Source organism: Nannospalax galili, unplaced genomic scaffold (genome assembly GCF_000622305.1).
Source record: "Nannospalax galili isolate Female #2095 unplaced genomic scaffold, S.galili_v1.0 scaffold538, whole genome shotgun sequence".
Classification (NCBI taxonomy): Eukaryota; Metazoa; Chordata; class Mammalia; order Rodentia; family Spalacidae; genus Nannospalax; species Nannospalax galili.
Window position 1 is genome coordinate 2,045,662 of NW_008343842.1, and position 23,157 is coordinate 2,068,818.

Consider the following 23,157-nt stretch of genomic DNA (forward strand, 5'->3'; position numbering starts at 1 on the left):
TAGGTAAAGGTGTTTACTGTCAAGTTGCTGATCAGAGTTAATCCCCAGAATCCCAATGGTGGAAAGAGAGAACTGGAGAACTGATTCCAGGGAATTGTCCTCTGATTGTCACATGCATGCTGGGACATGTGCTCTCCCCCATCATACACAAACAGACACAAATTGTTTTCAAAAGGGCAGCTTGGGGGCTGGAAAGATGGCCTAGCAGTTAAGAGCACTGGCTGCTCTTGCAGAAGACCTGGGTTCAGTTCCCAGCACCCACATGGCAGCTCACAATTGTCCTTAACTCCAGTTTCATGGCTCTCATGCCATGGTGTCCGTGGATATTGTGTGCACATGGTGTACTTACATGCACACCAACCTCTACATAGGCAAAGCAGCTTAGATCCATCATAGGTAAATAATGTGACTGTGCTCCCTCAAAACTCTATCATAAACACTGAAATTGAAACTTTTATGATATGTCCACATGTCACAAAATGTTCTTTCAATTTTTCCAATAATTTAAAAATGTAAAAGCCATTTTCAGCTCACAGGCCTAACAAAAAGAGCACACCAGATTTGTCCCACAGCTCAAGGCTGGCCAAGCCAGGCAGTAAATACTAAAGAATGCAGCTGGGCGTGGTGGTACACGCCTTTGATCCCAGCACTTGGGAGGCAGAGGCAGGCAGAGCTCTGTGAGTTCGAGGCCAGCCTGGTCTATATAGTGAGTTACAGGACAGCTGGGGCTACAGGGAGACCCTGTCTCAAAAGAAAAACAAAAACAACAAAAAAGCAGATACAGCATAGAAGAAAAAGATTGAAATGTTGTTAGAGCTTTTGTCCCTCTGTGAGCTCTCCTCTCTCTCTTTCTCTCTCCTTCTCTTCTTCCCTCCCTCCCTCTCAAGCTATGATCCTGAGCTACAGCTTAGCATCCCCACACGTATTGCAGACAACTACATATGTGTGTATGCATAAACAACATGTTTCTCATGTTTTGAAACTTTATAAATAGCATCACAGTGTGCATATGCTCCAGCAACTGGCTTCTTTCGCTCAACATTCTGTTAATACACAAGTTCAAGTTTATTCATGTTAATGGTAATATGCTGTTCCATTAGATGAAAACTGTTCCGTTACATGAATACGCTTCTGTTCTTATTTCCAGTAGTTTTCTTTTTGAGCAGGGCTCAATCAGCAGGTTTTGTTTCTTGCTTGCTTTTTGTTTGTTTTTTTAAGACAGGGTCTCACTATGTACCCCTGTCTGGCCTCGAACTTACAGAAATCCACCTGCTTCTGCCTTGTGAGTGCTGGGATCAAAAGAGTATGCCCCCACACATAGCGCAACATCTTTGGCACATTAATTACCCTTTACAAGTTTTTCTCTAGTTCTGGCTTCTTCAGGTTACAAATTTTCAACTGTTTTGGTTGGTTCAGATTCATAAATTGGGTGGTTTATGAACACAACTGTGTATCTCAGTGTTCTGGAGCCTGGGAAGTCTGAGATCAGAGTGTGGGTGTGTCTTGTTGTCTGGTGCCATTTCTAAGTCTAGATGACTAGCTGTGTTCCATGTGTTAGAAGAGGTGCGGCGACTCTCTGGGGCTTTAATGAGACTACTAATCCACCCTCAGGACCTGACTTCCCTCTCAAAGACCGCCCCTCCTAATACCAACTCACCGGTGTTTAGGTTTCAATGTATACTGGTGTGCAACTCCAGATCCCCATACTGCCACCTCCTTGGTGCTAGAATTGTGAGTGTATGCCATCATACCTAGCCCTACTGTCTTCATTTATTTTGACCTTCATTTATTTTGACCTTTATTTACTTTGATCTTCATTTATTTTTATAAGCAACATGATCTTGCTGTGTAGCCCAGGCTGAGATTTTTTTCTTTTCTTTCCTTATTTCTATTTTATTTCATTTAAAAAAATTTTTTTAATTTTTTATTTTTATTTTATGTGTATGCGTGTGTTGCCTGAACGTAGGTCAGTGCACCCATGTTGTACAATGCCCAAGGAGGTCAAAAGAGGCTGTTGGATCACCTGGGACTGGAGTTACGGACAGTTGTTAGCTGCCATGTAGGTGCTGGGATCCAAACTTGGGTCTTCTGCAAGAACAATCAGTGTTCTTAACTGCTGAGCCATCTCTCCAAGTCCCTTTTATGTCTCCCTGTAGCCCCAGCTGTCCTGGAACTCACTTTGTAGACCAGGCTGGCCTTGAACTCACAGAGATCCACCTGCCTCTGCCTCCCAAGTGCTGGGATTAAAGGCATGCGCCACCATGCCTGGCAAATGTGTATGTAGCCCAAGCTGGCCTCGAACTCCAGATCCACCTGCCTCTGCCTCTTCAGCATATCCTACCAGTATGCACCACCACTACCGGCATTGAACTCTTTTTAAAAAGTAATTTGTTCAGCTGGGCGTGGTGGCAGCAAGTACTATTACCCACTGAACCATCTCACCGATCTCCTTTTTTCTTTAAATTGTTGATTGTGTGTGTGTGTGTGTGTGTGTGTGTGTGTGAATGCAGGTGTGACCTGCCACAGCACTTATAAGGAGGTCAGAGGGGAACTTCTGGGAGTCAGTTCTCTCCTTCCACATGATCTCTGGGTAACAAACTCAGGTCATCAGGTTTGTGCAACAAGTGGTTTTAATCGTTGAGCCATCTTACTGCCACCCCTGAGCATTCTTATTTTTCATTCTTGGATAAGTGAACAAATGGAAAGTTATCTCTAGGTGTCTCATTCAAGAGTGGGGCTGCTGGTTTGAGTACATTTACATATGTTTAGCTTTGCCACACTCTGCCTGTATTAGTCACTTTCTTGTCACTGTGACCAAACACCTGATAAGAAACAGCTAAAGGGAGTTTATATGGGCTCAGGCTTTGAGAGGATATGTTTCATTACGGTTGGGAAAGCATGGAGCAGGCAGCTCTGCACTGGGCTTGTGAGGTGGCCTGCTTGCATCTCAGTGGCTCAGTGGACCAGGAAACAGACACGTGTGTGCTTATGCTCAACAGGCTTTTGTCTTTGGTCCCTTTCATTGTGGGCCCACAGTTCATGGGATGGTGCCACCCATGTTCAAGGTAAGTCTTCTCTCCTTAATTCATCCTCTCTGGAAACCCCCACAGATTCACCCAGAAGTACATCTCTTAAGGAATCTAAATCCAGTCTAATTAGCAAGAAGATTAACCATCACAAGTCCACCCTGTTGTCAACTTGATATTCAAATATGTCATTTTAATCCATAATATTCAACCTCTGACCCCTAAATTCTTATGCTCATTTCATAATGCAAAATGCATTTACTCCATCTCTAGGAGGCCCCATGATCTTAACATGAGACCGTAACATCTAAATATTTAACATCTAAATAGTGTGACTATGCTTCCTCAAAATTCTGTTTATTATAAACACTGAAACTAGAACAGCTCCAACACTGACTATTCAAACGTCTAAAGTCAGGTCAGGTGTGGTAATGCAAGCCTTTAATCCCAGCACTCAGGAGGCAGAAGCAGGCTGATCTCTATTGATAGGTAGAGAGCGAGCAGCGCAGATGGAGGAAGGCACGAGGCACAGATGGAATTCTCAGCGGGATACAGATTTATTTCGCATGGGGCACCTTTCCCTCAGGGAAGGGAAAGATGTCGGCGGAGGGAAAGATGTCAGGGAAGGAAAGGGAAGGGAAGGGAAGGATGGCAGGGAAAGGAAAGATATCCGGGAAAGATGTCAGGGAAAGATGTCCGCCCATGGGTTGTGAGCTGGGACTTTATATATGGGGGCTTTAGGGTGTGGAAGGGGGGAATGTTTGGGGGAGAAATCAGGGAGGGGGAAGCAGGAAAAGCAGGTAGGATTAGGGTGTGGAAGTGTTTACTTTTTCCCTCTTAAGATAAGAGAAAAACAGCTTCTAAAATCTCTGGTTATCAGGTAGAATCTGCTTATCCTATCTTTGGAGATCAGAGGAGAGGCAGGCTGCTTCTCAGCAGAGTTTGTTTCCCTTGACTCCAAAGGTCAAGGTGAGGTCCCTGTTGGGGAGGGGGGAAACTGCTGCTGTTATTTGGAACCCTAACATCTATGAGTTCAAAGTCAGCCTGATCTACATAGTGAGTTCCAGGCCAACCAGGGATACATAGTGAGGCCTTGTCTCAAAAAACCAAAAGTTGGGGCCTAGAGAAATGGCTCAGTGTTAAGAGCACTGGCTGTTCTTGCACAGGACCTAGGTTTGGTTCCCAGCACCCACATGGCAACTCACAACTGTCTATAACTCCAGTTCCATGGGATCCAGTGGCCTCTTCTGGCCTATGTGGGCATTGCACACACATTGCATGTACATACATATATACAGGCAAACACACAAAATAAAATAAAAATAAATCTTAAAGAAAAAAGAAGCTGGATGTGGTGGCACATGCCTTTAATCCCAGCACTTGGGAGGCAGAGGCAGGCAGATCTCTGTGAATTCAAGTCCAGTCTGGTCTATATAGTGAGTTCCAGACCAGATGGGACTACAGGGAGACCCTGTCTCAAAAAGACCAAAAGAAAAAAAGAAAAAAAAACCCAAAAGTCCAAAGTCAGGCCAACAGGCTACCATGCAAGACTGATGACCCACATTTCATCTCCAGAATTCATAGTGGAAAGAGAGAACTGACTCCTGAAAGTTGTCCTCTGACCTGCATGCACACATGTGCCAAGGCTTGAGCATGCACATGCACCACACACACACACACACACACACACACAAATACACACACACACACATACACACACATCATACAAACACACAGAAATATTAAATAAAATTTGGGGCCAGGGAGATGGCTCATCAGGTAAAGGTGCTTGCTGCCAAGCCTGATGAACTGAACTAGTTCCCAGGAACCCACATGGTAGAAGGAGAGTGCTGGCTTCTGCAAGTTGTCCTTTGAGCTCCACGTGTGTGCTGTGGCACATGCATATGCTCCCCCATCTGATACACACATGCATAATAAATAAGCAAATTAATAATAAATAAAAATTTTAAATCTTAGAACTTTAAGATGGTCTTCAAAATTAAACAAATAAAGAGTAAATGAATGAATGAAAAGTGGGCTAAGAGGCTAAAGAGTCCCCCCCATCCCATCATCTTCCTCCATATCCTCACTATTCTGTTTTGATTTTTTAATATTTTATTTATTAATTTTATTTTACCTGTATGCGCGTATTGCCTGCATGTATGTAAGTGCACCTGTGTTATGCAATGCCTGTGGAGGTCAGAAGAGGGCGTCAGATTTTTTGGAACTGGAGTTTCATACAGTTGTTAGCTGCCATGTGGGTGCTGGGACTCGAACTTGGGTCCTCTGCAAGAACAGCCAGTGCTCTGAACCACTGAGCCATCTCTCTAGCCCTGTTTTGGCTTTTTTTTTAGCAACCTGCAATCGAACCCCTTTTCCTATATATGGAGAATTTCCTAGTCTCTGAGACTCCATGAGAAGCAGAGCCTACCTCCTTATATTGCAGCTGAAAATGCCAACTATTTTTTTTTTCTTTTCCCCAGTGCTAGAGATTAAACCTAGGGCCTTATCTTTTGTTTTGTTTTGTTTTGTTTGTTTGTTTTGAGACAGCGTCTCACTATATAGCTTTGGCTGGCCTGGAACTCTCTATATAGACCAGGCTGGCTTTGAACTCACAGAGAGATCCTCCTGCCTGTTTCCTGTGTGCCGGGATTAAAGGCGTGTGCCACCATGCCCAGCTGAACCTCGGGTCTTCTGTGTGCTAAGCAAGCAAGCACTTGCCACTAAGGTCTAGCCCCAACCCTAACTATTCACTTTATACTCTTTGTGAACTAAGTCATGGGCAAGCGTCTAGGCTCTTGCAAAAAAATTCTCCCACTGTAGATTCTGAGTTAGAAGGAGTTTATGATGTTTGTGATGCAGAACAGACAGAAGGGGGTAAAAAAGGATGTTCCAGTGAGAAGAGGAACAGTCATGCACCTAACCCCAGTGTGAAAGAAGCTTGAAGCAGAGGGTCTGGTGCCAAAAGGACTCTTGGTGTAACTATGGAGACACATGTCCTCAGTGGCTCAACTCCACAGCGTGTTATTGGCTGGCACCTTCTAAGCAAAACTTCTGAACATGTTGTGGTTACCTTCGTGCTGTGACAGTCTGGTGTCTCCCCTGCCAGACTCCCCTTTCTGGCTCCAGGATCACCTTTGCGATTGCTTGGGAATTCAGGAAACTCTACACAAACACTACACAGAAAGGCGCTTGTGTAACTGGGCCTGCTCTTAGTGTGTCTAGGCTAGCCAACTGCATGACGAGGAGAGGATGTGGAACTAGGCCAAGCCCCCAAAAGCTAGCCCAGTTGAGGCCATGCTAGATCAGCCAATGTCCAGACATGTGAATGAGTACCGCCAAAATCAACAGAGCTGCCTGGCCAACCAACAGTTGACCCCAGACACTTGAGTGAGTCCGGCTGAGATCAGCTTAGCTCACCCAGTCCCAGACAAGCTGAAGCCCACAAATGTATGAACTAAAGATACCATCATTGTTACATGCCATTAAGGCTGTGGTGGTTCATGTGACGTGGTGGACTTTTTTAATATACTTTTTTTTTTGGTTTGTTTTTTTGAGACAGGGTCTCCCTGTAGCCCCAGCTGGGCTGGAACTCATGACATAGACCAGGCTGGCCCCAGTGTCAGACTGCCTGCCTCTGCTTCCGAAGTGCTGGGATTAAAAGCATGCACTACCACATCTGGCCTAACATTTTTATTTTTAATTATGTGCATGTGTGTGTCTGTGGATATGGGCATGTGACTGAACCTGGGTCCTCAGGAAGAGCAGTGCACACTCTTCACGGCTGAGCCATCTCTCCAGCTCCTGTTGTGGTAGACTTTAGCATGCTTTATAGGCAGCTGGTTGAAGGCGGCTGTATCTGTTCAGACATGGAGTGAATTTGAATAGGACAGAAAGTATCATTTAGTTCTCTCTGGTACTATCGAAACCCTCAGGGCCCTGCCCCTTCTCTCTGTCGCTCCATCCTGTGGGGACACTGTCATCTATGATGATCTACTTGGCCCTAGGTGGTTCCCCACCACATCCACACTTCAGACTCAGGTACAAGGACAAGGGAGGACCTGAGTTTTATCTTTAATAATGTATGGCTGGCTTGGTTTCTTCCCCTTTCAATCCTTTCTCAAAACTTGGTATCATAAAGCCAGGCCCAGTGGCTCATACCTGTGGTTCCAGCACCAGGGAGGTAGAGACAGAAGGATCAGGAGTTCAGTGTCATAGCAGGTTCAAGATCAGCCTAGGCCACATAAGACCTTGTCACAAACAAAAAAAAAACTTGCAATAGCTTTGTGGCTAAGGCTATCTAAGCCTGAATTCAATTTCCAGGACCCACATAAAAGTTTGGAAGGAGAGAACTGATTCTTGAAACTTGTCCTCTGAACCGGACAGATGCACCACGGTATACACACAGGTGCATGAGAGTACACATGCATATATAACAGAGGTCCATGCACATGTATGCATATACACAAAGGCACACACACACACACACCACACCAAAAATCAATAAATAAAAATGTAGCTTTAAAATTTTTAAAGAAAAGAAGGAAGGAAGGAAGTGGGCACCATAGCTACATTTAGTTGCAAAGGAGGCTGGGAAATGAAAACTTTATTTTATTTTATTTTATTTTTTTTGGTCTTTTTGAGACAGCATCTCCCTGTAGTTTCAGTTGGCCTGGAACTCATTATATAGACCAGGCTAGCGTTGAAGTCACAGAGATCTGCCTGCCTCTGCCTCCCAAGTCCTGGGATTAAAGGCGTGTACCATCATGCCCAGCTATTATGTAAGTGCACCCATGTCGTGCATTGCCCACAGAGGTCAGAAGAGGGTATCCAATCCTCTGGAACTGGAGTAACAGGCAGTTGTTAGCCATCATATGGGTGCTAGGAACCAAACTCAGATCTCTGCAAGAGCAGCCAGCGCTCTTAACTGCTGAGCCATCTCTTCAGCCCCATGAAAACTTTATTCTGGCCAACCATATGCATATGTAAAGTCTATCTGTGGAAGAAGGCACAATCACTACAGGAGTGAAGGTCTGGCCTGCCACTGTAGTACTGCCACCTTAGAGAGGAGAAAATGGATAAAGCAAGCTCTCTGGAGTGGACTACTGGCCCCTGGCTTCCTTATGCCTTGTTAAGGGGGCTCTTTGCTTGGTAGGGTGGGGTAGCTGGGTTCCCAGTCTGAGCAGACACAAATCATAATCATTTGTCTAAACCAGCAAGCTCACATTCTCCTGTGGCGAGGATGCCCATGTGATCCAGTTCTGACCAATGAGCAGCAAGTAGAAGACTTGGGGGCGGGGCTTCTGGGCACACTCCTGGTTGAGACATTAGCGCCAGGCAAGGTGTCAGGCAGTCAGCCTGTGACCACAGAAGGAGGCCAACCTAGGACCCTGGCACTGTGTTGGAGAGCTTAATGACCAGGAGGGAAGAGTCAGGTGGAGAAAAGACATTTGAGAAAGAGAAAGGCTTACATGCATGAGAAGGAATACACAGACACCCCTGGGATGATGAAGGGCGACCTTGAGGACTGTGTACACCGCATATGATTTGTCGTATTAGCTCATTCCCAGTTGGGACTGGTTTCCCTGCTAGTCGGGTGATTCACCACCAAAACATGTCAAGCATTTTCCTGTGTGTATTTTAGAGGATCACCCTTCTTCTACCACTGGGTTAAAGGACTTTTGTTTTGGAAAATCTGGCCTCTTGCTTGGAGAAACTCAGACCAGTGGATGAGCAGGAAGTGATGATCAGAAAAGTTAAGAGAGAAGAATCCTGAGTTAAGGGAGTGAAGAATCCTGAGTTCCCTATAGTAAGTGGAATTTCTCTCCTGCTGGAAAAATGGAGAGGTGACTGGTTGTGCTCCCTAGAGAGTGTTTGATTTGCCTCCCTCCCTCCCCTAGACCCTGGGGTAGCAGGACACCTCCTGGGTTGACCACTGGCCGCTGAGCTGGTAAGTGAACGCTAGTGAGTGCTAAGCTTCAGCCAGTCTGTGGAACCACTGGGCTCTGGAGAGATAGCTCAGCAGTTAAGACCCTTACTGCTCTAGCAGAGGACCCAGAATTTGGTTTCCAGCACTCATATCAGGCAGCCACAACCATCTGTCACCCCAGCTCCAGTGGAACTGATACCCTCTTCTGGCCTCCTGTGGCTATTGCACCCTCCCCCCACCCCAACATAAAAATCTCTTTAATAAAAAGATGAGTGTGGGGGAGAAACCTCTCCTCCAAGAACAGCCCTCAGGTGGCAGCTGCTCCAGCCCGGGACTGCGACCTTATCTCCCTGAGCCAGAGCAGGCAGCTAAGGCACCCCTCAATTCCTGCCTCAGAAACTGATAGCTAAGGGTGGGACCAGCCTGGATGTCTGTCAACAGATGGGTGGGTGAAGAGAATGTGGTGGATCTGCACAATGGAATTTATTCAGTTGTAAACATTTGCAAGAAAATGGACAGACATGGAAATCATTATACCAAGTGAAAGTGAAATAAACGAGGCTCAAAAAGACCAGTACCAGGGGCTGGAGAGATGGCTCAGTGATTAAGAACACTGACTGCTCTTGCAGAGACCTCGGGTTCAATTCCTAGCACCCACATGGCGGCTATGAACCATCCTTAACTCCAGTTCCAGGGGAATCTGACGCCCTTTCCTGACCTCCACGGCATTGCACGACACAGGTGCACTCACATACATGCAGGCAATACACTCATACACATTAAAAAATAATAAATAATTTTTGGGGGTCTTTTTTGAGACAGGGTCTCCCTGTAGCCCCAGCTGTCCTAGAACTCTCTATGTAGACCAGGCTGGCCTTGAACTCACAGAGATCCACCTGCCTCTGCCTCCCAAGTGCTGGGATTAAAGGCGTGTGCCACCATACCCAGCTATAAAATATTTTTTTAAAAAGGTATTCACCACCATGTCCAGTCTTAATAGTTATTTTAAAAAAAAGACCAATACCATGTTTTCTCTCATATAGGGATCCTAGATTTTAAGTTTCGTATGTATCCATGCCTATATCTCTGTATATGTGTGTGTACATATATATGTATATATGTAGGAGGCAGGCCTTGAAACAAGTAAGGGGCTGTAAGGAGGGGAAGATGTCTTAGGGGAATGGGGAGGGGGTGAAAGAGTATAATATATGTCACAACAAAGCAGAAAGGGGGTTACTGGGGGAAGGAGACCAGCAGGAGGGGGCAGGGACAGGGGAGGGGATGAGGAAACTAGAGCAAAGGGTTTGGTTCCCAGCACCCACACGGTGGCTAACAATCATCAGTAACTCCAGTTCCAGCGGATCTGACTGCCTCTTCTGGCCTCCTTTGGCATTGCACAACACAGGCGCACTTATATACTTGCAGGCACAAGCTCATACACATTAAAAAAAAAAGCCAGGCATGGTAGTGCATGCTTTTAATCCCAGCACTTGGGAGGGCAGAGGCAGGCCAGCCTGGTCTACATAGGGATTCCAGGCCAGCTGGGGCTACAGGGAGACCCTATCTCAAAAAGACAAAAAACAAAACAAAACAAACACTAAAAAACAGCTGGGTGTTGTGAGTTGTGGCACATGCCTTTAATCCCAGCACTTGGCAGACAGAGGCAGGGAGAGAGAGATCTGTGAGATTGAGGCCAGCCCGGTCTACATAGTGAATTCCAGGCCAGCTGAGGCTACAGGGACATCCTGTCTCCAAAAAACCAAAAATAAATAAATAAAAAGCTGGGCGTGTTAGCTCTTACATTTGATCTCAGGACTCAGGAGGCAAAGGCAGATGGATCCCTGTGAGACTGAGTCTAGCCCAGTCTACATACGGAGTTCTAGGTCAGTGAGGGCTACATACTGAGATCTTGTCTCAAATAAATAAATATTGAAAAATACTATTAATTAAATCATGTTTCAGTGCTTTTTGTAACTTTGAATTTTTATCTTCTGCCTATCAAAATAATTTTTAGATTTATTTAAACACATAAGCTGGGTACCAAACCCAGGGCCTGCTAGGCATGCAGGGTACCACTGAGCCATATTCCCAGCCTTAAATATAGATTTTTTTATTACATTTATTTCTTTGGTGTTTTTGTGTGTGTTGGGGGGCACATGCATGCAGCAGCACAGGTATGGAGGTCAGGGGACAATTTGCAGGAATCAATTCTCTCCTTCCACCATGTGAATTCCAGGGATCAAACTCAGATTATCAGGCTTGGCAACAAGCGCCTTTACTCACTGAGCCATCTCGCTCGTCCTCAACACATATTTTTAAAATCAATACATGGACGATTGCTCACCATGAGACTAACTAGTAAAATCCGACCAGTAAAATAAGACTCTCTCCACACGGACACACAATGTGTTTCCTTCTGTTTTCCCACTTCCTGCCTCCGTCACAAAATTGCTGTTCTGATTCCAGGTGAGCGGTGCATGCCTCTAATATCAACAGTTGTGCCACTGACACGGGAGGATGAAGAGTTGGAGATCAGCCTGGGCTACGTAACAAGTCCCTGTTTCAAAACAGATAAACAGACAAGCAAGCAAAAAACCAACAAAAAGCTGTTGAGGGTCCAGGCATCAGGCCATACGCAAAACAAGAAAGAAAATAAAGCAAAAGGGTGGTCCCAGCCACATCAGGGAGAGTCTTCCAAGAGCCCGCAGCAGATTTCTACTTGTGTTTCATTTGCTAGAACTGTATCCATACGAGGCAATATCTAGAAAGCAAATATTTTGCCCGGATCTGGGCTTCTTGCCATCTTGAACAAAAGCAGACTTTATTAGGAGGGAAGGAGGAAATGGGTACAGAAAGGAAGCTAACAGTGTCTCTGTCAACAGAGCTTAACAAGTAGTACTTTGACATGAAGAATAAATAGGAGCACTTTTTTGTAGAAAGATAACAGCAAAAGCACTTTCTGCGCACACGGTGCCTTCTGCGCATTTTGAATATATTAACTCATTTAATCCTCATGATGATTTTATGAAGTTTTATTTTTGTGGCATTTTTTTTATTATATTTTATTCATTTTCTATGCATTTAGGTGCCACAGCATTCATGTGAAGATCAAAGGACAGTTTCTGGGTGTTGGGTCTCTCCTTCCACCATGTGGGTCCTGGGGATCAAACTTGGGTCATTGGGCTTGGTGGCCAGTGCCTTTACCCTCTGAGCCATCTCACCTATCCAATTTTAGAGTTGTTTTGTTTTGTGTGTTATATGGGGGGAATGTATGTATGTGTGTGAATGCATATATATTTAGGCATACGTATATATGTGTGGGTGCATGTGTGTACAGCAGGTGTGCATGCATGTGTGGGGTGTGTATGTGGAGGCCAGAGGTTGACCAGTGTCTTCCTCAATCACCCCTGCTTTCTGTAGAGGCAGGGTCTCTCACTGAATCCTGAGCTCTCTGCCAATTGGCTAGTCTAGAGAGCCAGTTTGCCTTTGGGGGTCCCTTGTCTCCACCTCCTGAGCACTGGGACTACAGCAGGCCACCACGCCTGCCTTACATTTTTTTAATTTTGTGTATGAGTGTATTGCCTGCTGTAGGTAAGTGCACTCGTTTCATACAATGTCCTCAGAGGTCAGAAGAGAGTGTCAGATCCCCTGGAACTGGAGTTACGGACAGTTGTTAGCCACCATGTGGGTGCTGAAATTCGAACCCAGATCTTCTGCAAGAACAGCCAGTACTTGTAACCGCTGAGCCATCTCTTCAGCCCTCCTGCCTTACTTTTTAATGTGAGTGCTGAGGATTTAAACTTCAGTTCTCACAGTTGCACCACAAGCACTTCACGGAGTCTTCGCCAACGCTAACTGTTCGTTTTAATGTTTTAATTTTACCCCATATACTCACTAGACTTGTCACCCTCCATTCATTGCTCCTCACTGGTCCATGCAAAGCTCACTTCTATTTACTTTTTTGTTATGTTTAATAATGTATTGGGTTCCCTCAAATCCTCCACCCAAAATAAAATTAGGATCTCGACTGTCCTTTGTCTCTGATTTTATGATCTTCCGGGTCCATTTCACTCCCTCCTTGTCCTGAGGCGACCATCGTCCTAAAGCACGGGGCTGTTTTTCCTCTACCTCCTTTCCATTCAGTTTTATGACTCAACTGTATCTATACATCGTCTAAAAAATTGTGTGTGTGTGTGTGTGTGATTGTAATGTCTTCTTTTAGTTTTTTTCACTTAATATGACATGGCTAAGATTCAATCATGATGTTATGTGCTACCTCTGTGATTCATTTTGACAATCATTTAATATTCCAGTTTTGGAAATATGTGGTAACTTATTCATCCTTTTTTAAAATATTTTATTTATTATTTTTATTTTATGTGTATGAGTGTATTGCCTGCATGTAGGTAAGTGCACCCATGTCGTGCAAAGCCCACAGAGGTCAGAAGAGGCTGTCAGATCCCCTCCCCTAGGACTGGAATTTCGGACAGTTGTTAGCTGCCATGTGGGTTCTGGGATTTGAACCCGGGTCTTCTGCAAGAACAGTCAGTGTTCTTAACCACTGAGCCATCTCTCCAGCTCCTTATTCATTCTTTTTAAATTTTTATTCATTATTATGCACGTCTGAGTGTATGATGTGGGGGGCTACACACATGCCATGGTATGCGTATGGAGTTCAGAGGACAACTTTGTGGAGTCAATTGTCTCCTCCTACCATTTATTTATTTTATTTATTTTTTTGGTCTTTTTGAGACAGGGTCTCCCTGTAGCCCCAGCTGACCTGGAACTCACTATGTAGATCAGGCTGGCCTTGAACTCACAGAGATCTACCTGCCTCTGCCTCCCGAGTGCTGGGACTAAAGGTGTGTGCCACCATCTGCGGCTGCCTTTCATTTATTATTTTATGTGTATGAACGTTTTGCCTGCATGTATGTAAATGCACCACGTGTGTGCAGTACCTGTGGAGAGTAGAAGGGGGCGTTGGATCCTCTGGAACTGAAGTTGCAAATGCTTGTGAGTTGCCACGTGGGTGCTGAGAACTGAATCTGGAACTTCTGCAAGAGCAGTCAGTTTCTCTCTCTCTCTCTCTCTCTCTCTCTCTCTCTCTAATTATTTGTTTGTGTATGAGTGTATTGTCTGTATGTAAATGCACCCATGTCATGCAATACCCATGGAGGACAGAAGAGGGCATCGGATCTTCTGAAACTGGAGTTATGGAAGGTTGTTAACCACCATGGAGGTGCTGGGATTCGAACCCAGGTCTTTTGGAAGAACAACCTGTGCTCTTAACTGCTGAGCCATCTCTCAGCCCCAAAAGGCTTTTTTTGAGATTTATTTTTGTGCATGACTATTTACCTGTATATATGTACGTGTGCCATGTGTACAGTGCCCACAAAGTGATGTCAGAGTCCCTGGAACTGGAGTTACTGGCTGTTCTGTGCCAGTGTTTTCCTCTATCATGCTCCACTTTATTTGTGTGTATGTGACATATTTGGGTGTATGTTCATCTGTGCGCTGGTGTGTGCACACACATGCAGAAGCCAGAGGAGACTGCTAGGTGTCTTTTTCTATAGCTCTCCACTTTATTCCCTTGAGACAGAGTCTCTCACTGAACTTGAAGCTCTCTCCTTTGGCTGACTGGCCAGTGAACTCCAAGGATCTGCCTGTATCCATCCCTCACCAGACCTCAGGAGCCAGATTTTGGAAACCAGCCACTGCACAAGTTTTCACGTGGAAATCTGAGCTCAGGTCCTCAGCCTGGTCCAACAAGCGCTCTATCCACTGAGTCACCCAGCCTCTAACCCCTGCCTACCAATCAACCTTAAAGTCTTTTGTCAGCCAAGGCTGTTACTCCCCATTCCTTCCATTTTTCTCTGGTTTCTGAGAGGAACCGGGATGGAGGCAGAGAACCTGGGGCTTCCAGAGTGGACTGGAACTGAACTATGTTTGTGTTCCTTGTCCCCACAGGAGGTGTGGGCATGAGGCAGAAGCGCTGGTGCGGGCTGACAACCAGGATGGGCACCGTGCTGTCGGGAGTCTTTTCCATCATGGCCACGCACATGCACCTCATATTTGAAAGGAAACACCTGGGGGATGTCAACTGCACGGATTACAACCACAGCCACAGCGTCAACGTGGCCAGTAACTTCATCATCTGCTGGAATTTTGAAATCGTCATCGTCCTGTCTGTCATCACCTTGGTAGTCAGCAGCTTTTTCCTGTACTGCGTATTCGCCCAGATCTACAGGGGCCTCATAGGCTACGTCGTCTGGATCGTCTCCTATGAGTCTGCGAACCTGGGGGTGCAGATCCTCACCCACGAGTTTAAAATGGCCTGGGTCAGAGCCATGCGCTGGTTCGGCTGGGTGTTCCGCACATCTCTGCACTGTTTCTGGATATTCTTTGTCATCGCCCACGCCCAGGTCATCTACAACAGTCAGAAACGAGGCAACATTCTCTCCTACCACCCGCATATCTCTATGGCTACCAGAGATACTCCGCGCCGAAAAGCAAAGATCCTAAGCTTCATCCACCACTATGGTGATGAATGATGGTGGCCATTTTCTGTCGCCCAGAGGTTCTCAGGGTAATCCTAGTTCCCCATATGTTTGGGTTTTTGGGGGGGTTGGGGAGAAGGATTCTTTTGCTGTGGAATGTCCTTCCCCCACTCTGTCTTCTGCTATAGTGCAGACAAGTAAAATAATAAAAAATAGAGAAAATTTCTTCAGTTTTTCTTGAGTTCTCCCCTCCCCCAAGAAGTATCAAAGGAGCTGTACAGATGACTCAACAGTTAAGAACACTGCCTGCTCTTGCAGAGGACCTGGGTTTGGTTCCCAGCACCCATATGGTGGCTCACAACTGTCCTCAACTCCAGTTCCAGGGGATCTGACTCCCTCTTCTGACTTCTGAGAGCATTGCATGACCTGGGTGCATTTACATACATGCAGACTAAAGAGTCATACACATTTTTTAGAAAGTCTTAAAGGAATTTGGTTACTCAAAAGGGACCTTTTAAACTTGTTTTTCTATGCCTGTTGAATATATATATATATATGATGTAGACCAGCAAGATGGCTCAGCAGGTAAAGGTGCTTGCTGATAACCTGAGTTCTGAGTTTGATTCCCCAGAACCCACATGATAAAAGAAGAGAACCAGCTCCTGAAAATTCTTCTCTGACCTCCACAAGCTTGTACAAAGCAGCACATGCACATCCACAGACATATCATGTGTGCACACACACATACATGCACACAAATGTAAATAAAATAAAACAAAATAAAAGAAGCTTGGCCAGAAGGGGACAGAAATAGAAAACTTATTGAAACTGACTGTAAGGGGCATAGAAGGCATGTTCCCCGAGAGGGGACTGCTCCACTTGGAGGAAAGGTAAGCTCTTCTGATAACAGTTAAAAGGAAAGTGGAGGTAGGTGGTAACAGCACTGCCTGGGTGAGGTTCCCATCTAGGTGACTAGGTGTGCTCTCATTATTTGGCTGAGGGATGAGTTCTACAGTGTGAGTTGCTTCTTTCGGGACTGGCTATTTGTGTATGATGTCATGAGTCACTAGGGATCAGGTGGTAGATCTGGGCATGTTTGCCAAGATGCCAAATTCCCCACAGTAGTGTCCCAACACCTCTTAAAGGTCCTACACCCAATATTGTCGTGCAATGACACTTAAATTTCATATGAGTTGTTTGTTTGTTCATTTATTTCCATTATTATTATCATTTTGTCTATTTGAGACAAGGTCTTCCTATAGCCTGAGCTGGCCTGGAACTTGCTATATAGACCAGGCTGACTTCCATCTCACAGAGATCTGCCTGCCTCTGCCTCCTGAGTGCTGGGATTAAAGGTGTGATCCACCACATCTAGATTTTTTGGTACTATTTATTTATTTATTTACTTATTTATTTATTTATTTATTTGAGGCAAGGTCTCGCTATGTAGGCCTAAATGACCTCCTAGATTTTTTGGTACTATTTATTTATTTATTTGAGGCAAGGTCTCGCTATGTAGGCCTAAATGACCTGAAACTTCTTAAATGGACCAGGCTGGCCTCTGTCACACCTGGCCAGCCATGGATTTTAGAAGGAACGGGCACAGTCAATAGGTTGTGTGCATGTCCACACAAACAGTAGAATCAGCTGGAAATCTTTTAGGAGACAGGCAGTGCTAAGGATTGAACTCAAGACCTCACAAGGGCTAGGCAAGCGCTCTACCACCAAGCTACATCCTCAGTAAAAATTCCATCTTCATGGCATTGAGTCTTCTACCCCATGGGAACAGTGTTAGTTTGCCGTTCACATACTGATTTCTGTCCCCAGTGTTCTACAGTTTTTGGCATGTGGGCATTTCATGCCTTTTATTAGATTTCATATATTTCACATATAGTAAGACCCTGTCTTCGACAAGCAAACAAAAACCAAGGGTCGAGATGGCCTGGGAAAGCACTTGCTATTCAAACCTGATGACTTGAGTTTGATTCCCAGAACCCACAGCGGGAGAACCAATTTTCCAAAAGTGCAGGTGATTGACACCCATTCACATGCTATCTCTCTCCCCCCCATACACTACATATATTTACATATATACATATTTGTATATATACACAGATAATAATAAATAAAATACAGAAATCCTAGAGTTATCTGTCTTGATTAATCTTGGTCATTTGTGCTTCCAAGAGTCTGTTTATTTTATCTATGTTGTCAAGTTCCTTGCTGTAAAGTTGCTCCTATTTCTTGATCATCCTTTTAGCTGTAAACTATACAGAGATATCACTTCTCACTCCTGATATTGTTGGCTTGTGTGTGAAGACAATATCTGTTTATGTTGTCAGTGCTAGCCCCAAACTGAGACCCTCCTACCCCAGTCCTGGATATACGTGTGTGCCGTCTTGCCTTGTGTCTGATACCTTTAATTTGTCACTTAGCTACCTTTTTTCTGGTTAGTCTGACTAGAGGTTTTTCAGTTTTCTCAAGAAAACTAGTTTTGTCTTGTATATTTCTCTATTGCTTTTCTGTCTTATGTCTCATTGATTACTAGATTGAGTGAGCAAGTGATTGATTGATTGATTGAGACAGGGTCTCACTATGTAACCCCAGCTGGCCTAGAACTCCCTATGTAGACCAGGCTGGCTTCCAACTCACAATCTGCTTGCCTCTACCTCCTGAGTGCTGGGATCATAGGTGCGTTCCAGCATCACCATGCCTGGCATTCTCCCTCCCTCCCTCCCTCCCTCCCTCCCTCGGCACACGACCCCACTGGGTGGCCAGCTGTACAAACAACTGTGCAAGAACTGGATGTCAGGCTCCAGTTTATATCAGGCGCTCCCTGACTTGGCGTTACTGCCGGGGACCTTGAGTCCCCATTCCTCCTCGGTAGCACATTCTTGCTGAAAAAAAATTTTTTTTAATTTTAATTATTTTTATTTTATGTGTATGAGTGTATTGCCTGAATGTATGTGAGTGCACCCATGTTGTGCAATGCTGAGGTCAGAAGAGGGCTTTGGATTCCCTTGGAACTGGAGTTAAGAATGGCTTGTAGCTGCTACGGGGATGCTGGGAATCGAACCTGGGTCCTCTGCAAGAGCAGTCCATGCTCTTAACCACTGAGCCATATCTCCAGCCCCATGCTGAAAATTTTTTAAAATTTATTTTTATTTCATGCATATCAGTGTTTTGCCTACACATATATAAGTTCACCAGTGTTGTACAATGCCCTCAGAGGTCAGAAGAGGATTGATTCCCTGGAACTGAAGTTATGGATAGTTGTGAGTTGCCATGTGGCTGCTGAGAACTGAACCTGGGTCCTTTGCAAGAGCAGCCAATGCTCTTAACTGCTGAGCCATCTCTCCCAACCAAGTTTTGCTTTTAGTATTTCTTAGTCGGGACTGACATGCTGATTGCCCACCAGTGGAGTGAGACATTTTCGTGTGTTCTCCAGGATTCCTCGGGGAATCCTGCCATTCTGCAACGTGGCTATGAAAAAAGGCTCAATTTCCAGACTTATCTGAGTGCTGGACAAAGACTTGTTCTTCTGGTCCTGTTGAGTGACACCCCTCCTCACCCCACCTCCCACAGTGAGGAGGAGTTTTCTCACAAGTTTGACATCACCATAAAGCTGAGCACACAGGAGTTTCCCCTGCACTTCCCAGCATTCCCTGGGGCCTCTGCCTCTGTCCTAGAAGCTGTGGTCACTTCAGTCTCAGACTCAGCTCCGTCTCTTCAACTTGCAGGCTTTTCTCAGACTCTTCTCTGTGCTGTGCCTGACACCTCACAAGGCCTTAGGCTGAGGTGACCATGGAATTGACTTCGGTTGTTCCCATATCTTGATGAGTGATGTCTTTGGTCCAGTGTGCTTTGTTTACGAGGGCTTTTTTTACTCTCTCACTCTCTTTTTTTTTTAATGTGTATGTGTGTATTGCCTACATGTAGATAAGTTCACCCGTGTCATGCGATGCCTGAAGAGGCTGTTAGATCCCCTGGAACTGGAGTTACGGACAGTTGTTAGCTGCCATATGGGTGCTGGGATTCGAACCTGGGTCTTCTGCAAGAACAACCAGTGGTTTTTTTTGTTTGTTTGTTTTTTAAATTTTTTTTTTCTCATTGCAGCTGGTTTGTTTGTTAGTTTGTTTGTTTGAAGCAGGGTCTCCCTGTAGCCCCAGCTGTCCTGGAACTCACTATATAGACCAGGCTGGCCTTGAACTCACAGAGATCCGCCTGCCTCTGCCTCTCAAGTGCTGGGACTACAGGCATGCGCACCACACCCGGCTAACAACCAGTGTTTTTAACCACTGAGCCATCTCTCCAGATTTATTTAGCTGGGCATGGTGGCATACCCCTTTAGTCCCAGCACTCAGGAAGCAGAGGCAGGTGGATCTCTGTGAGTTCAAGGCCAGCCTGGTCTACATAGTGAGTTCTAGGCCAGCTGGGGCTACAGGAAGACCCTATTCCAAAAAGACAAAAAAAAAGAAAAGAAAAGAAAAGAAAGAGTATACTGAATGTCATAGTATCTGATACACCTTGAAAGACAGGCATGATTTTACTTTGTGACAAACAGGGGAACATGTCACAGAACATTCATGATATACAGACACATCACAGCCCCCAGGGGACAATGAAGCCTGATCTTTAGGTTTTGATGAGCCTCGCAGGGTGATGAATAAAGAGTCATAAATCCCAGAACTGCCTCGGCTACATATTGAGACCCTGTCTCAACAACAACAAGATAGAGCTGCTAATAGTCATTGCCAGTTCTCACCTCCTTCCCTTTTCTCTTTCTTCCTCTCTCTTCCCATCCCATTTTATGTTTCAAAAGGCATTCTCGGGCTGAGAGGTGATTCAGTGGTTAAGGGTGCTTGCTGCTCTAACGGAGGTCCCAAGATCAGTTCCCAGCACCCACATGGTGGTTCTCAACCTCCTGTAACTTCAGCTCAAGGGGATATCACACCCTCTTCTGGCCTCCTGGGCAATGCACTCACATGTGTGTGCAAACACACACACAATTTAAAAAATAAAAATAAATCTTTTTTGTGTGTGTCTTTTTGAGACAGGGTCTCCCTGTGGTCCCAGCTGAACTGGAACTCACTATGTAGACCAGGCTGGTCCTGAACTCACAGCGATCCGCCTGCCTCTGCCTCCTGAGTGCTGGAACCAAAGGCATGAGCCACCATGCCTGACAAAAATAAATCTTTCAAAATGCATTTAAGGACTGGAGAGATGGCTCAGTAGTTAAGAGCACTGGCTGCTCTTGCAGAGGGCCTGGGTTCTGATTCCAGCACCCACATGGCAGCTAACAACTGTTTGTTTATTTATTTATATTATTTTTTCTGTGTATGAGTGTTTTACCTGAATGTAAGTGAACCTGTATATGCAATGCCTGTGCAGGCCAAAAGAGGGCGTCAGATCCCCTGTAACTAGAGTTAAAGCTAGTTGTTACAGGTGTCAAGCTCAGTTTTCTACATATGGCGAATGTTGAAATGTGCTGGGGAAATTCAGCAGGAGGCAGAGAAAGGAGCTGGGTGGATATTTCTGTAGCCCAGGAGGGAGGTGTTGAGTGTGAAGACGACAGGGATGTGGAACTAATGGAGTTTATAGACATTTACAGTGGCCTGAAGCCTGCACCAAAGGAGCAGGGCTGTGTGTTGGGGCCTGACTTTGGGAGAGATCAGGTCACATTCCATACATGGTGAGTGACTACTCTGGAGGCTGTTCTGATAAGCATGGCAGAAGTGGGGCAGGAAAGTATCAATGCAACTATCTACCAGCCATGGCCCTCTCTTAAGACCTGGGTCATAATGAGAGCCTTGTGCACCTGGTAAGGCACTAAGCATAGGAATAATTGGGATAAAGCTTATAACAAGAACGTTAGGAAGATGAAGGAGTTTTTTGTTTGTTTGTTTTTATTATTTTTATGTGTATGTGTGTAGTGCCTACATGTAGGTAACTGCACCCACATCATGCAATGCCCACGGAAGACAGAAGAGGCTGTCGGATCCTCTGGGACTGGAGTTATGGATAGTTGTTAGCTGCCATGTGGGTGCTTGGATTTGAACCCAGGTCTTCTGCAAGAACAGCCAGTGTTCTTAACCACTGAGCCATTTCTCCAGCCCCTTTTTGGGGTCTTTTTGTGACAGGGTCTCCCTGTTGTCCCAGCTAGCTTAGAACTCACAGAGCTCTGCATGCTTCTGCCTCCCCAGTGCTGGGACTAAAGGCATGAGCCACCATGCCTGGCCCAGGTTGTTTTATTTTTAAGATTTATTATTATTACTATTTATGTGTGTGTGTGTGTGTGTGTGTGTGTGTGTGTGTGTGTGTGTGTGTGTGTTTGTGTGCAGGTACCTGTGGAGGCCAGAAGAGGGCATCAGGTCCTTTTGGAGTTGAAATTACAGACACTTGTGAGCTGCATGAAGTGGGTTCTGGGATATGAACGTCAGTCCTCATGACAGAGCCCAAAGTATTTTTTCATCAATGAAACATCTCCTCAGGCCTGAAAGAAAGTTTTGTTTTATTTTATTTTGGAGGAGGAAGACCCAGCTTGGGCTATACAGTGAATTCTATACCAGCCCAGGCTATACAGTGAGACTATATCTCAGAGTAATGACTGCAATAACAATTACAGAACAAAGCATGTCCGCTTAAAGGCTGTGTTCCCCTCGTGAGTTGATTGCCACCCCCTTCTTCCTCTCACAAGAGTTCTTACCCAAGTGCTGAGTGATGAGGAGAGAGATGTCAGGCCTGGTGGCACACACCTTTAGTCCCAGCACTTGGAAAGCAGAGACAGGCAGATCTCTGTGAGTTTAAAGCCAGCCTGGTCTACCTAGCAAGTTCCAGGCCAGCTGGGGCTACATAGTGAGACCCTGCCAAAAATCAATAAAGATTCACCTGAAATAGTGTCTCAGTGGCTCAGAGTTTGTCACCTCTTGCAAAAAAAAAAAAAAAATTAATGTCTTGGACTCTCATGGGTGCTTGCAGAACAGAAGCAGACTTTTTTAAAAAATATTTATTATTTTTATTTTATGTATATGAATCTATTACTATTTCCTGCATGTGTGTAAGTGCACCTGTGTCATGCAGTGCCCAAGGAGATCAGAAGAGGGTGTTGGGTTCCCCCAGAACTGGAGTTACAGACCTTGTTAGCTGCCATGTGGGTGCTGGGAATCGAACCCAGGTCCTCTGCAAGAGTAGTCAGTGCTCTTAACTGCTGAGCCATCTCTCCAGGCCCAGAAGAAGGCTTTTATAAGACTCATCATCACAGGGGCTGTAGAGATTGCTCAGTGGTTAGGAACACTGGCTGTTCTTGCAGAAGACCCAGGTTCAAATCCCAGCTCCCACATGGCAGCTAACAACTGCCGGTAACTCCAGTTTCAGGGGATCCGACAGCCTCTGATGGGCATTGCATGACACAGGTGCACTTACCTACATGCAGGCAATACACACATACACATAAAAAATAAATAAATAAAATATTTAAAAAAAAAGAATCATCATCACAGAAAATGATGAGGAAAAGTAAGAAAAACTCTTAAGAGGGTTTTCAAGGGAGGAAAAAGCCATTGACTTTCCATTGGCTAAAGGTTTTATAAGGTCATGTCAGAAACTGGACGGAGGCTGAGGTAATCTCTACTGAGATTGGTTAACGACTAGTTATCATGAAGTGTTATCAGAAGAGAGCATTGGATTCCCCCTAGAACTGGAGTTA

At 45.2% G+C, this 23,157-nt stretch overlaps 1 protein-coding gene across 1 annotated transcript; it reads left to right on the top strand.

The window, feature by feature from the left end:
• The first annotated feature begins 8,714 nt into the window (after positions 1 to 8,714).
• Tmem217 (transmembrane protein 217) lies at positions 8,715 to 15,566 on the top strand. The gene is made up of 2 exons (XM_008840197.2): positions 8,715 to 8,835; positions 14,923 to 15,566. Exon 2 carries the CDS (start codon positions 14,934 to 14,936, stop codon positions 15,504 to 15,506), a length of 573 nt encoding a protein of 190 aa, XP_008838419.1. The 5' UTR covers positions 8,715 to 8,835; positions 14,923 to 14,933; the 3' UTR covers positions 15,507 to 15,566.
• The last annotated feature ends 7,591 nt before the right edge of the window (positions 15,567 to 23,157 follow it).